Here is a 15,917-nt window from a genome sequence, read left to right as displayed (position 1 = left end):
GTCCTTTGCATTATTTATTTTGGATACTTCACTTAGGTTTACTCTAAGAGACAAACAATAAGCATTCTGTTATCATAAGCTGACTGCAGATACTGCAAATGCAGATAAAAACCTGGGGTGAGAAAGTGGTTAAACCATTTAATGTTCTAGTTCACCCACTAAGACAGTAACTCAAATATTTGTTTTGTTTCCAAAATGCAATTTTCAGATGAGACATTACAGAGAGGGAAAGAAGAGGAGAGACTAGAGAAGCATCCATATGAAGAACATTTTTCAACTGTACCTGTAAACATACCTATTTTTTTGTAGAACAATTCTTATTGCTTGACTATTTTAGACCTATGCTAATGAAGTAGCATAAGCCTGGATATATCTTTCTAAGGAAAGAAAGAAAAGAAAAGAGATTTGAAATAAGGCATCCCGAATTTTCAAAGGGTGCTTTCTTCTAATCTATCTGCTTGGATAATGCGTCCAGAGTGGCATTTTGTAATGACAGCAACTTTCCAACAAATCAATAGTTATTTAATTCCCAACAAGCTCTCGAGTCCATTAAACCTGATTACATTCACCCATTTCAGTTGGGTGCAGTTATTTTTCCTACACCAGCACTTAATCTATAACAGGAACTTATGAGAACTTTCAAAAGCAATTTCAACAACAATCAGCATAGAGTGAAAGGCATGATTTGCTTGTAATTAGTTATTGGACAGGATGGCACAGGGTCTGACTGAGCTCTAACGTTCGACCTTCACCCCCAAATTCTAATGGATATGAAGGCCTGCTTGATGTGTTCAAGTGTGCTACTGCGTTTCACTGCATAAAAAAAATAGCATCAGCTTGCATGTCCCAGACGACACAGTTTTTCAATACCTGATAATGGCCACTGTGCAATGCTATATTTCTATTTTAGACATATGTGTCTGATATTAAGCCTAAAGTGAAGAACACAACAACTCACAGTCTTCGATTACTGAATAGACCTATATGGAAAAAAACCCGTTTCATGCTGTGATTGCCCCTCTATGCCAGCTAACTGTTGTAGTAAAGGAGCATAATGAAAATTTGCCTGTCCTCCACAGTTAATTTGACTGATCACTAGCATGACACAGAAATGCCGTAATACACGTGTGTCTCTCGACCCTGTTAATGCATAATATCTAACTACTGCCATTTATAGGGTACACTGTTTTTTCATTTTGTCAATGCTTGGAAATGTTACTTGAATTCTTTCTTAATGTCTTCAAATACTGTAAACAATAGAATACTTTTTGCTTAATTAGCGTCTGTGTGATCTATTCATAATCCTAAGTCTAACAGCAGAAACTTCAGTAGTACCACTTTTTGATAAAAATAAAATCAAAAACAGACAACACAACAACTAAATCTAGTAATTGCCAGTTAACTTCTAAAATACAGAACTCTCGCCCTGAAGCAAGAGCTTACGCTTTCAGGGCTCAAAAGAATTCATATGATGTGCATAAATATTCTGTGAAGGTGATATATTTCTATACACACAAAAACACAAGCCCTTTTTCATTCAGTGTGATGCATAACATGAATTAATGCATATTTAACACTATCCATATTTGCTGCGCTAAAACACTTAACCTAAACACATCATGGTAAGTTACTTTGTCTTATGACCTGCCGTGGGAATGCTGACTCCCTCAGAAACCTAGAATGGATAGCAAATCCTCTGCCCTGTGGTCAACCTCGTGAAGCAAAGGCATGAATGTTAAACAGCAGACAAATCAATACAAGCAAATATAGCTCAACTACATCATTTATTCAGCCATGAGAGATGTCAATACACAGATTAGGGTGATCCATCTTTTTGATTTCCGACTGTCTTCTTACTTGACTACATGAGAGCTTTTGCCTGTATTAAAAGTGTTTGCTTTCTCAACCATAAAAATTCCAATTATTACTCTAAGTGCACTAGAGTTAAGTTGCTTGTTGGAAGCGGCCTTGCATTACCTGAACAAGTCCAGCGAAGTATGGTGCTGCCGGCAGAATCATTGGCACTCCATATGGATGTAGCAAAACTCCTTGAGACGACAACATGGTTTAAGTGATAGTATTACTCCCACTAAAGCTAAACACATCAATTGAAAGTTAGGGGAAAATCTATATACCAACTTCTTCCAAACTCAGAGCTAGAACCAAATAACTTCTGTCAGGGGCAAAGCCCACATCAGCTGTAAAAAAAAGAAAAAAATTGACGTCAGCAACTCTTAATGTTAAAGTTTTCTTCAGAGACAACAGATAGAGACAACAGCTGCAAACCTAACTCTATCAAAAAAGGAAGGTGCTATTTTGGGACCAGCTTAAGTAACATGACTAACCAACTACTCTTTATCAGTTCAGATTTTTAAGTACTATACACATACAGATCAAACTCTGTACAGATCTACCCATTAGAATTAATTTTCCTATCAGTTCTGGCATATACATGACAACAGTTACTATTAGAAGCCATTTAAAAATAATCAGGTTTATCATGATTGCATAAATAAATGTTTCCCTGTATTTATAAGCTGTTAAACAATATTCATGTGAGAGTTTAAACTTAAGTCTGTTACATTGGATACATATTCTGCTTTGATTCTTTTTTTTTTTTTACTTATTTTGAATATTTGAGCTAACTAATGCAAGCTAACTACTTCTATTAGCGTAAACTATATTTTAGTGGCTTTTCTAACCTTTCACAACATCTATGTTGTTACATTTATCATAGCTTTTTTAAAAAGAATGAATTTGACCTTTAGAGTATTTCATATCTGTTCTCCAATTAAACTTACACTCTTAGTGTAAGAGATAAAAGAGCAAAATTTAGGCTGTTTCCCCCCCCCAAAAAAAAAAGATTTGCTTTTTAATGTACTACTTGCAAGACATTCTCTTCCACAGATAACCATTTTTACTTTAGACAAAACATACTTAGTCATTAACACCTGTTTCATGTGCAATGTATCCTCTATTGCAGATATGACTAATGACAAGAATTACAATTGAGCAAGATTTTTTTAATTCAATAAAGAATTAGTTAGGTGCTTAAAACTTCATGTTACAAGTCAAAAAAGAAATAATCCTCTCCTACAGTCCTTGAATAACCAGGGTGCTTCACATCACTAATTTCAGCTACTTGATTATGTTGCATAATTACTTTTCCAGATAACTAATTGCAGACAAGATTTGATGTGATACTCAATTATTTAATGTCACATTCTGACCATCGTGAAAGGTTTTCAGTAATTGATTCTCATGTATCAAGGCAGCCGTGTTGCATGATTTAGAAATCTACCTTAGCAGCTGCACGTTGGCCCTCGTTACTATCAGCCTTATACCTTTTCTAACTTTACGTGTTGAATTGTGACCCTCTATGATGGCTCTTTTGAGAGACCGCCAATGAGGACAGCAATTGTCACATGATGAAGTGATGTTTACCTAGTTCCATCTCCTGTTATAGAATCGCTTCACTTTTCCGTTGGGGATAATGCTGTTCACACTGGTTATCTGACTATGCTTAGCTATTAATCATATTTCTGGCTCTTTTCTTATTAAGGAACAGAACCCTGCAGTTTAATTATTAAGCACACAGTAGGCTGACACATCGTGGGTTTTGCCAAAAGATTTTCATAAATTCCAATACAAAACCAGTTATTAACTTTCATACAGAAATATATAAACAAAAGGTATATACGAGAAAGCGAGTTGCCATTACAACTCATTTAAAAGTATTTCATTTCTAAAAAAAAAAAAAAAAAAAATGTTCATTTTAACTATTACCTATTTGTTTGGTCTAACACAGTGAGCTGCATTTAAAGAGAAAGAAGATTTCTTTCACCTAGGAATGGAGATTATAAAATGGATTCTGCAAGTTTTAGTTAAATGACTCCAGTGGGACAACTGACATAAATAAGGATTGGTAAATTGCTCTGTAAAATACCTAGTCATTTTTTTGTTTCAGCATGTTTGTATTTGATAAGATGTTAGAAAAACCTAAAGAGAAAGATGATTTGTACAGGGAAGCACAGGCTCGAGGGAAGCTTTTCCATGATCTGTTTTGGGACAGTTTTTGCTTAACATTTTCATTAATTATTTTGGCAAAGGCTGATGAAATTTCCTGATGACATAAAGTTGGAATGTACTGTCAAGACTGAGAAGGATAAGAATATTATATAGAAAGAATTGCTCAACTTTATGGACTGCATTAATAGAAACAGGATGAAATTCAGTAATACAAAACATAAGGTCATGCTTCTGCTAATAACAGAAACTTCAGTTCTAAACTCAGGAGAAAGAAAAGCAGGACCTCATTGCCTCTGTTTAAGGACTTTGAGCTGCTGGTGTGATGCAAATATGAAAAGGCAAATTATCAGTATTTCCTAATTAATTTTATTTCTCAATTAATTTCTTAATTTCTTAGAGGTACTTCCAATAGCATACAGTTCTCTTCGTCCACATTAAAAACAAGGTCAAATTCAACTACAACAGCTGTAGACAAAGTCCTTTTTGTGTTCTTCAGGGAAATGGAGCAACTATGTTGTCACAGGAATGTAAGAAAGTTTGATTTGTTTATCCTAACAAAACAGTCTGTGAACAGGGAAGAAAACAGTAGGAGGAAGAGACTGTTTAAGCTATGGACAATCCTGACAGACTAAAAATCAAGGAAAAATTAGTTATGAATAAATTTAGGCTGAAAATATTTTTTCAAGTTATTTTTTAGAAGTATTTTGGTGTTGGCTAAGTGAGGGTCTAGAACAGCCTTCCAAATCCACAGTAACAAAAAAGGATAGCATATAAAAGAAAATTGTATGATGCCGATAGTAGCAGTAGCCTGAACTCAGCAACTTACAGGAGGACCCTTCCAGTCCTTTGCAAGCAGTATAAACATTCAAGAATAATGAAAATATCAAATGTCTAAAAAGCATTTATAGTTACTACATTGCAGATTGTAATATATAAAAATAATCTTTGAAAATAAACTGTAGTTACCTGTTTTAATGAAAGGATGCTTTGCTTGCCTCACTATAACAACATGCTTCTAAATGTATAGCCGTATGGCACTCCAAATCCAAGCTCTGACTTTCTGGTTGGGCTCTTTGATGATGTCCCATGTGTGCACCAGCTACCTAAGTTCGCACAAACCTCTGTGAATCAAAACCACAGAAGTACAATACAGCTTTACTCGCATCTCCGCCCCATGCCAAATTCTGAACTTATGCCAATGCAACTACATCAGCTTCACCAGTTTATACCAAGATATTCGTTCTCCCTCCCAGCCACACAAAACGGAAATTTGTCTTAAGTTTTACAGTTCACTGTTAGTTAGCATTAATGGTCACTCCTGTTCTGCAAGAATATATCAAATACATGAAATTTGACCATAAAGAGTGCTGAGGACTCAGAAGATGAGCCAGAAGAGTATTAAATATGCTAATAATTGTTTCACTTTAGCAGGATCTCTAGCATGGTTAAGGTTAAGCATGAGCCTAAATGTTTTTGCTAGTACAAAGCCAGAATGGTCAGCACCATGCACATCAATCACCTGTCTGAAGCCACTGATGGTGACAGTACTTACTTCCTGACTAGTCCGGGATTCTTACTCCCTGCAAAAAAGTAAGTATGTGTGTGGGTGGAAAAGGGGAGATCATCTATTTTAAACAACTATATAGCTTTAACTTCCATTACATTCTAGAAAATTATAATGCTGTTAGAAAAAAAAATGACATGCTAAGCCATTTTCAGTATGCTAATGGAGGGCATGTTTCTTTCCGCTATCTGTTTCCAAACCCTTTTTTTCATTAAAAATTTTCAAGGATTTTCTGAAATGGAAAACTTATTTTAAAAAACGAGAGACAGGAGAAAAGAACAAGAAAATAGATGAACACTAGTTTTATATATAAAATGTACATACCCAAATAAAATATGCAATCTTATTTGTTTCATGTCTGCAGAATTTTGCTAAATGGTAGGTATTATTTATGAAAATGAACCTGCAGTTTTAAAAATTAGCAGCCATATAAGAATTAGTCGCATTGGACTGAAAACTCCCGGGTGATATTACCTGAATCACAGCTAAGAAGCTTGTACAATACACAACTTTTTTAAACTTGTTAATTAAAGACTATTTTTGCAGCAATAATACAATGCATTATTTGAATTGATTAAATGTGAGAGACTATAATTATTCTACACAGAAATTAACTGAACAATCAAACTTCCAAAATCTGACAGAGTAGCCCTGTTATGAACTTGCCTCCTAGAAAGAAGCTGGTTTTAAAGGTGAACAGCATAGGTTAAGCAAGCTAAGGTAGCAGTAGAAGGTCACAAAATACATAAGTATTTCAGGCCCAGCAGTCTAATGCCATAAACTTATATTTTAGCACAGAACTGAAGCTACTGACAGGAGTGCTCTAATAGTGATTTCACTGCAGACTTGCTAAAAAGCCATCTGAAATGGGAAGGAAGTGGAGACCTTTGTACAGTACGGATGCACACAGAAAGAAATAAAGCTAAAAGTATGCCTGAAAACTGGCATACACATTCAGGCAGAACAATAAAAATGAAAATGGTGCAAGAAGAGCCAAGGTTTTGACCCCACCTGCATATAATACCTAAATGGTGCATTAGACAATAACCAAAATATTCCCCCAGGCAAAAGCAGATACCTAGTTTTGCTGTGGTTCAAGGTAAAAAAAATACTTTAGCAACTTCCCTAGAGCCACATTGCCTGGAAAAGGCAGATCCCTGCAATGCAGTCATCAGTCAATCAATGATGTATGCTTTAATCAGATCCTGATAGAAGTAATCTGTTTAGACCATCTTTCTGCCAAATAATTAATTCTTCTTAATGCCTATATCTAGTTCAAAATACCACAAACAATGGTTCTTCCAAATGCTATACAACACCAACGAACTTCAAATAATTTTACTTCCTTCCAACATTGGCCTAACTTTCCAATCTCATAGATCATAAATAATTCAGGTGCCACTGTGGCACCCTCTTCATAGCTTATGCTATGTCATATTTGATTCCTTTAAGCTCTTCAAGCCTCCCGTTTTCTGGCTACCATTCCTATTCTCCAAATGCTCTCCATTTTCTCTTCAATTTCTCAGTGGTTTTCTGGTAAAGGAAAACCTAGAACTGAGAGGATAAAGTAGTTGCCAAGTCTCCTGGTAGTTTCCATCATCCACAGCAACTTTAGATAATTGTCCCTAAAAAGTATGACCAAATCAGTACCATGCATACTCCAAAAGAGAAGGTGAGCTGCCATTGATTAGCATTACCTGAGGTAAGCAGACCCAGGCATTAAATGAAATACTGGTAGATAGAAAAAGCTGTCCTGCATGGCTTCCCCCACCTTCCCAACCATGACTGCTGCCACTTTTATAACTACTACGCTTGTCTTCCAAAGACTATTTCCACCTTTCTGCAAAAACCATTTGGGACCAAAGGTTCTTCAAGGGCACCAGAAGCACTATCCAGACTTGATCCCTGTCCTCAGCTGCTGAGTCTATTCCACTCTTCTAAGCAAAGCCTGAAGTACATGTAGGAGCGGTTCATGCCAAGTATCAATTCCCCAGCCAACTCCTATTATACTTAACAGCAGAACCAAAATACAACATGGATATTTTAGTGACTTTTAAAGTAGAAAATATCACATATACAAATCAAAGATATCTACTGATCTCATACTGATACAAGTATGGTAGATGCTGTCAGAGTTTGTAGAATTTATTAAGCATCTCAGTTTACACTAGTGTATAGGGCAAGGATACAGAAACTGCTTACAACTGGGAGAGCCCATTTTTTTCAAGTATGTGGAACGCTGGTGGGGTACAGCACATTTGGTATTAACACATTTTTCTTCTGCACTTAAAATTTCTGTTTTAAAATTACATTAGCTCTTAGGAGCAAATTAAAAACAAGCTGCAACTCAAGATGAACCTAGCTGATTCTTTCAATCAGAAACCAACAATGCTTCAGTTCCACTGAAGTTCAACTTTCTAGCCTTTTTCTTTTAAGTATACAATGGTGGCAAATTTAGAGATTTCAAAGACAAATAAAGATAATTATAGTCCTGCTAACTATGAGAGCTTCAGACAGAATCATCTCACGCAAAAACTTAGGATGCATATTTGGGAAACAACTTGTTGCCCTAGAAAAATCGAGGCTTTCACATTATAGGCCAATTGGTCTTACATTATTTGAAGTGCAATATCTCAGCAAATGTTGGTCTCTGAGTACACAGCCAATCCTTTTTCTTTGGTTTGACTAACTCCAAACTTTCTTTTTTGTTGTCAGTACCGTGCACTGATTCACCTGCTCCTCTAGTATCTCACTAGCTAAAGAACGGCCTGTTTATTTTGCGTTTCTTTTGGAATGCTCCCACAAAGATCACTTCTCCTTTCCCTCCCTGCATTGCCCCACAACACATCCTTTTACTACCTCAGCAACTATACGGTACTTGATATCACCTTCAGGGGCTCACTTCAGCCTATTTCTACCCTAGCTACTACTGTGAACAACTGAAAGATTAATTTCTTCCTCATATTGCCTAGAAAAGTACGCTCCTTCACCTCCTAACCACACTCAAAATGGTGTTGATGCTTTCCCCTCTAATTTCCTGATACCAGGTAAGAACTTCCTATAAACATCTATGAATGTTCTCTTTCAGCCCATAAAACCTCCTCTTGCCAGAATGCCACTCAAAAATGTTGACTGTGGGCTGAACTGACTGCTGAGTAGCATGATGACCAACCTCTCTGTTCCTCTGCAAGTCAGCTATACATTTGTATCCATCTTAGACTGTAAATTCCTTCTGAAGAGAACTGTGCCTCGTACAAGGAGATCATCACCTATGACAGTAATATGAAAGAACACACACACTCAAAAGGTATACGTCTACTTAGCTTCACTTTTTCAGGAACGTGTGAAGGCAGAGATTTTTACATAAATGGCTTGCCCTCTTCTACATCCTTAGAAACCTTCAGTTCCTGCTTAGACTAGATTGCTAGAGATACATATTTGTCTCCTGATAGCACATAGAGTGATTTACCCCTCAGTGAGTCACAAAACACATTCACTTACATAGGCGATAAATGTGTTCTAGAGAGAGGAAGCAGGTTAAAAAATAGAGCTAAGGGATGCCTCTGTGGCTGGACTTCCCTTTGGCTACCACAGAAACATAAGGACCTGTCATCACCCATACATATCATGGCACAAAACTGGAGAACAATCTGTGAACCACTACTCCCTGAAAAAAACAAACAAATAGCTATAGGTGCCTTTTGACTTATCTGTGCTTTCATATGAATTAGAAAGATTCTGAATCACAACCAGATTTGTCTTTTTGTGCCAGCGTTCACGTCAAAATTAAAGCAGGATGAATCTGGGTGCTTCAATTATTTAATGTGCTGGGCACTGAACTAGGAAGAAGGATAACATTAGACTGTGCAAGGAGTCACACAGAAAATCATCTAAAGCTACAAAAAGTGGTGCAGCAAACATGGTGATGCAAGCCATTTGTAGGGCAGCTCATTCAACGATCAGCTCCGTGGCCCTGTACAATTCTATTTGTGAAGGGAGTTTCTCTGCTCGTCTCCTATTGTCCTAGATCACTCAGAAAAGTTAGCTGCAGAACCGGAGGAAAATACTATCGCTTTAACTATCAAGAGTTGATTTTGATACGTGTACGTTGCTACTTACTCACAACACCGGAGATGTGTTGCAAAGGTCTTCACTATGTTTCTTATGTCTTAATGAGCACTGCATTGTTTTCCTTTTCTTATGGAGCTCCATACTGGCTTTTATTACATAATTCCTATCGGCTGGATAGTGTACCAAATCAGTTGTATTTTCACTGTTGACTTCTTTAAGAACAAACTCTCTCCCATCTCTAGGCTACTTCAGATATCTTTCACTACTCTGCTCTTGAGTTTATCTGCCATTTCTTAAAAAGTTGATATAAGCCCCCAATCTACGCAAAGTTAAACAGTTTTGAAAATTTTGTATGAAATGTAGAACAGACACTTTCAAGATCCCATGCTTGTTTGACATCATGCAGTTACATAGCCAAACTACTGAAAATGACATACATCTTCCAGTGGCATAAATGACAAGCAGCATCACATATACCTTTATTTAAAAAAAAAAAGTCAGGCTGTATATACGTATTTCACAAAATACGTATTACTATCATACTTTCACATATCTTCCTTAATCTCATTCATTCATTTATTCTTCTCTTTCATGTGCTGGATATAAGATGCCCAAGAAATATGTATTTTTGCATGTATTTTGCCAAGAGATAGGAGCAGGCTGCAATCTTCCCCTTGGGGTACATTCATTTGCAAATACAGACCAGCAGCAACAAAATATATTTTTCCTTGCAAATCAGGAACAGACCGACTTCTAATCAATATCCACTCTTAATGAATCCTATTGATATACCCAAGCAATGCCATGATAGATCATCAACCATTCCACACAGGATTTTTGCCAATACTTGAGCACACAACCAGTCTCACTCAGTATCAGTTCATGGCCGTCTTCTTGTTGACACCAACATGCATAAAATAGGATCTCAGTAATATAACAGTGTATTCTAGAACAGACAAACCACCTGCCTGTCACTGTCATGTATCAGGCTTTGGTTATGTGGAGATGATAGACAGCCACATATTTTTATTGTCAAATCTGGTCAAACGGACTTCTCTTTATTGCTGTAGTCAGGCTACTCTGACTACTGTATCACAGGAAGCTATGACTTCTTCTTGACCCCAATTAGCACATTCATTATTCATCAAAGTACAGTTTTCATTTGCTTCCCTTGGGAACAGCAGAGTATCACTGTGAGGATCTTTCAATACAACTTCACCTCCTTAATACACACGGGATTTGCTGACAAGTAGCAGCTACTCATTCCCCTGAGTAAAGTTCACATTAATAGGACTGCATAGTGAATCGTAAGATGGTATTAAATCATGCCTCCTGCCTGTATAAATACATCATTCAAGCACCCTACTATGCCAAGTGCAATGGTTTGATTGCAGAAACCAGCATAGGGCAGATATCCTAAGCAAGCAGGGTGCCTTGGAGAAATAACCTATTCAAACCCCAAAATAATAAAGACCCTACAGGTCTTTAAAGGGATCAGAGGGAATTTCTGTTCAGAACTGACAAGCTTCGTATTCTCCAGAGATAAAATATCAAGACTTGAAGGCATTAGATGTAATGCAAGCTATAATTCAGCTCTATTCAAGACATCAGCAATAGTTTTTAAGTACTGAACTTTAGCCAAGAACTACAAGCTAGGAGCATCTGAAGCAGGCAGGATCTGGCTGAAAGCATTAGAAGGCATAGTTGATATGAAGTTTGCCTCCAAATCTGAATTCCACAAAGTTAAGAAAGCTCTTTTAACTTTATTGCTGCTTTATGTCTGAAGTCAATTCAGTCTCGTAGGTAACTCCTAATGCAACTGTTTGGAGACATACTTAATCCCACGTTCAGCAATTCAGCCACCACTCCTAAACTCAGTCTTACGCCTTACAGGTAGCTGCTGTCCATGGCCTATCCAGCCAACATAGCATAGGACTATCTGCCTTTTCCTGAGGTGGGTCAGATCTCTTCTGCCCATAGTCTGACGGTCTCTGACTGAAGCCAGGTCAATGTGAGTGGAATTGCTCTGGTACTCTCTGCAGGCACCTTCACGTAAACAGCTAGTCCACAGGAAAATTACTTTGAGAGAATAAAGTTCCCTGGATTAAGCTTCAACACAACCTCCTCGTAACACAGTAAATAGATCTCACCTTAAAGAATCACATCATGTGTTTTCTTTCCTCCCCTCCCCCCAAGACCTCTTAGACAATATTCTATTTATTCATTATACATTCCAGTCCTAAATAACTATTCTACCAAAGAGGCAATTTTTCTTCAGCAACCACAGTGGATACTGACTTCATGTGAATACTTGATTTCTAATGTTCTTTCTCGCAACAACTTCCTCAGGACAATGTAAACCTATGGGAATCGTGCTACTGATCAGAATAACAGAAGAGGATAGAATAAGCACTGAAGAACAGAACACCATTAACACTTTTGTATCAATGCCAGATGGTAAGAGCCTTTTCTGTCATCCACTTATCAACTTTTTTACTTTTGGTTAATTCCATTTTATATTAGAATGGAATAAAGAAAGGTTGGCCTTTTTAATTTCACCTTCATTTATCAACCTTTGTCAGTGCCCTTGGAGCGCACCAGCAAAGGACTGGTGTAAATTTGTGCAGAGAAGAAGGACAACAGAAGAGGATTATTTCTATTTTTATTGAAATCAGTACTTTAGCTGACATTAAGGTTATTAGTTGGATACGAGTAAGATTTTTATTGCTGTAAGAAATAAGACAAAGAATGAGTAGTCTCCTTCTGAGACCTGAGATGCACCCAGTTCTCCTGCAGTGCAACACAGGAGGATCAGACACCAAAAATTTAACTCAAACTCTTTGCCTGAGAGCATCTTACCTTTTCTCAAGATTTTTCAATAGTGATCTGTCCCCAACCAGAAAAAATGCAACCCATAATACTGTTTATAAAAAAGCAAAACACCAAAATGTGTGTTATTGAACACCAGGAACAAATGAAAATAAGAAATGTAATATTCCCCTACGAGTTTTGACTTGTGTTGCTCAAACATGAACTGCACTTAGAGTTCATATCCTGTTGTTCCCACAGACATAACTTTTGCACATCTGGATTATAAATGCTATTATTGGAACATCTCTCTGGTACGGCAAAGACAGAGAAGTGCTACATAGCTGCTTCTACAGAACTGTCAGATTTCAGGATAATTAACGAGTCAACTGAGACTAGCGAATTCTTACAGAAATTATTTTCAAAAGGTTTTTATAATTCCCTCAATTTTTTTTCTTAGTGATAGGTCTCCTTCACAATCTGCTTCCTTAGATGCTTGTCTAATCTAGTACTACTGCATAAGCAATGGAAGTTAACGACCTTGGTTGTTGTCTACTGATCCCTGGCCATTTAAGCAATGGAAGTTAACGACCTTGGTTGTTGTCTACTGATCTACCTGGCCATTTGTGGTACTAGTAAAAGAGCTAAATTTCCTGAATTCTTATCCTCTACTGTTCAGCCCTGATTAGCTCTTTAAGATCATACAAACAAAACACTGAACAGTTTTGTGCTCCATACCCCTAATTCTTCATGAAGCTATGCAAATAACCAGTGTCCACCACTATCACAGATCGGACACCACCTGCTGTAACTCAGCTTCCTTCATAAATCTGTGAAAATAACTTTCCCTTAAAAGTTTCCATAAAGCAGTTTCAAAGTTCATTTTCTGCTGGAAGTGGGCACACACCACTTGTATAATTTTAGCGCAAATAAGCACTTAAAACTATTCTCAAGCAAAATATACAAGAGTACGATGGTGAGAGAAAAAGCACATAAACTGTACAATGCATTAATTTTACAGCAAAGCCAAGGATAACATCCTTAGTGGAAGTCAATAAACTGTGTTGATCTATCCCAGTAGAAATTCTGATCCTGGTTTTCTCTCCCATTAAAATCCACCTCTGCATTGCATACCAGAAAAAAGCCCATGAATGCTCCATTCCCACACATGCATTTTTGAAGACACCTGCATGGTTTGTCGGTTTGTATACAAACACATATGTTTGCTTATAAGGAGCAGTTCCTAAGAGACATACCCTTCCAAACCATTTAGCAATAAACATTATAGAAAAACACCCAAACAAAACCACAGTTCCTTCCCCACCACCACCTCACAGTGGGTTTCTGGAAACACCCCGAGAACAAAGTTCCCTACAAACAGCATTACCCTGGCATTACTTCATTTTTTAGAAAAATGTATTTATAGGTTCCTGTTAGAGTTTCCATTTGTCACATGTTTGTGGAGAGTCAAAACCGCAAGTGTAATCCTCAAAATCTATTGAGGAGCATTTACCGACACTTGAAGGAACAGATTTGAAATCCCTGTTTTATGTTCACATCTTTTGCGGCAGAGACACATGAATAGGTGAGAGGGAGATTACGAAGTATTTTGTGCAAGGCCTTGCACAAAAAAGTGAGGTATTTTCATTCTATGCTAAAAACTGAACACCATTTTGCAAAATAGCATTTAAACAAGCACCTGGAACATCAGTCCTACATGAGTTAATAATGCATACTTTTCTGAGTAACTATGCTTATTATACTTTTTTTTCCCTTTGAATTCAGTTCTTTATGTATATACAAGGGGTAGTTTAGTTCATGTTAAAACGATATTGAACAACTTTCTTTCAATGGCAAACCTGTGTACATAAAACAACCACATTACATTAACAGCATTTCAAAGGCCTCAAATGTACACATGTAAGAAACAGCTACAGATAGCTGTAGCTCTATAACGGTATACAGTGGCAGCTTAATAGCCATGCAAATACTACAAACTCATGTTCTTCCTTAAAATATTTTTAATAGGTGACTTTCTGCAATGATAAAAGCTATAGGAGGCCTAATTTTACGATTTGTTCATCATTAGTACGTTAGTGGACATCAGTGTTACATAAAGAAACTTAACACAGTTGACAGGTACATAAAAACAAAAAAAATTCAAAGCAGATAATGAAAAAAGCACTCTTCCAACAGGAAATCCATTTATAGAAGAGTCAAGTTCTACAGTGCTGTCTCCCTGCTCGTACAGTACAACTTCTCTTGGCAGGGGAGTACCGAGGGTTGTTCTGCCCTGAGTAAGATCTGTGAGAGTAAAAGCAGTTTGAGCATTGCCTTCCCCAAATGATGCTCTGGCAACAGTGTAAACTTTTACGCAAAAATAATTCAAGTTAATTAATACTTTTTCTGTAATCAGTAAGAGTTCATCAGTAGCTGTTTCAGTAATAAATGAAAGTTAATACACATTTCTAATTTTTGTCTTAGCATTCACAACTCCATAGCATTATTTAAATATAAAATGTATGGTGAAATCAACGTAGCAGTGGCAAAATCAACTTAACCCATATATTATAAACTAGAAATTCACTATTAAATAAAAACTGCCCCAGATCATCACATATTTTTTAAGAGTAGCATTTATTCAACCAAAATGAAAGATTATTGTGCAAATACTAGACAACTAATTACATAATGTACCTTTACAAAATTACATAATATGGGTGCAGCTTGTTTCCCTGTTTTCTGTTTGAAAAATAGATTGTTTAATAACCCATCAAAGCTATCTATAAACCAAGGAAACAATAGAGCAGATGTTGACTGTTGTCTTGTGCCTCACAGACATAATTAAATACAATGAAACACTCACGCACCCAAATAATAGAGGACAAACAAATACAAAAATGGTACTCTATAAACATAAACCTAATTTACAGGGCACCTGTCTTTTATTAATCTGTGATATTTAAACCAGTGAGGAAAATGGAAAAGAGGGTATTTATCTGCCTGCAGACTAGGCAACAAACTACAAACAAAAAATTCCTCTCCTCTCCAAGTAGCTTTAACTTCTGCAATACTGATTCCCACATTGTTGACTTTCATGAAGCTAGGAGGGAAACCATATTTTCTATTGTAACAAAGCCAGGACAGGGCAGTCACATTTTCTGTAAGCAAAAGCTACATGAATCAATGACTCTGAATGATCCAAATAGATTAAAAACACTGCACCTACTGTGTTTTTAAGTCTTAAGATTCCCCTGGAAAGCCAGATTCCCTTTAATTGCAAAAAACACATTCCCTGTAATTATTTCCTACCTGCCCCCCCCTTTTGTAAAACAGTAACGGAAAGTAAAGATTAGATTCCGTAAGTATCAAACCAAGTGTTTATTTTCTAGGAGAGTGTCCCATAACATTGTTTAACTCTATTTCACATCAGAATTTGAGAGCT

At 36.8% G+C, this 15,917-nt stretch overlaps 1 protein-coding gene across 9 annotated transcripts in view; it reads right to left on the bottom strand.

Moving 5' to 3' along the window:
• Positions 1-2,282, bottom strand: part of RBFOX1 (RNA binding protein, fox-1 homolog 1) — a 285,633-nt gene extending 283,351 nt beyond the window's left edge. For all 9 annotated transcript variants that reach the window (XM_009277998.2, XM_019471785.1, XM_009277981.2 and 6 more), the window contains exon 1: positions 1,978-2,282. In XM_009277998.2, coding sequence (XP_009276273.1) covers positions 1,978-2,064 — 87 coding nt within the window. In that variant the 5' untranslated portion in view covers positions 2,065-2,282. The remainder of the gene's footprint in view (positions 1-1,977) is intronic.
• Positions 2,283-15,917: the final 13,635 nt, after the last annotated feature.

Source organism: Aptenodytes forsteri, unplaced genomic scaffold, assembly GCF_000699145.1.
Source record: "Aptenodytes forsteri isolate BGI_AS27 unplaced genomic scaffold, ASM69914v1 Scaffold26, whole genome shotgun sequence".
NCBI classification, from domain to species: Eukaryota; Metazoa; Chordata; class Aves; order Sphenisciformes; family Spheniscidae; genus Aptenodytes; species Aptenodytes forsteri.
This window is presented reverse-complemented; position numbering and strand designations above follow the sequence as displayed.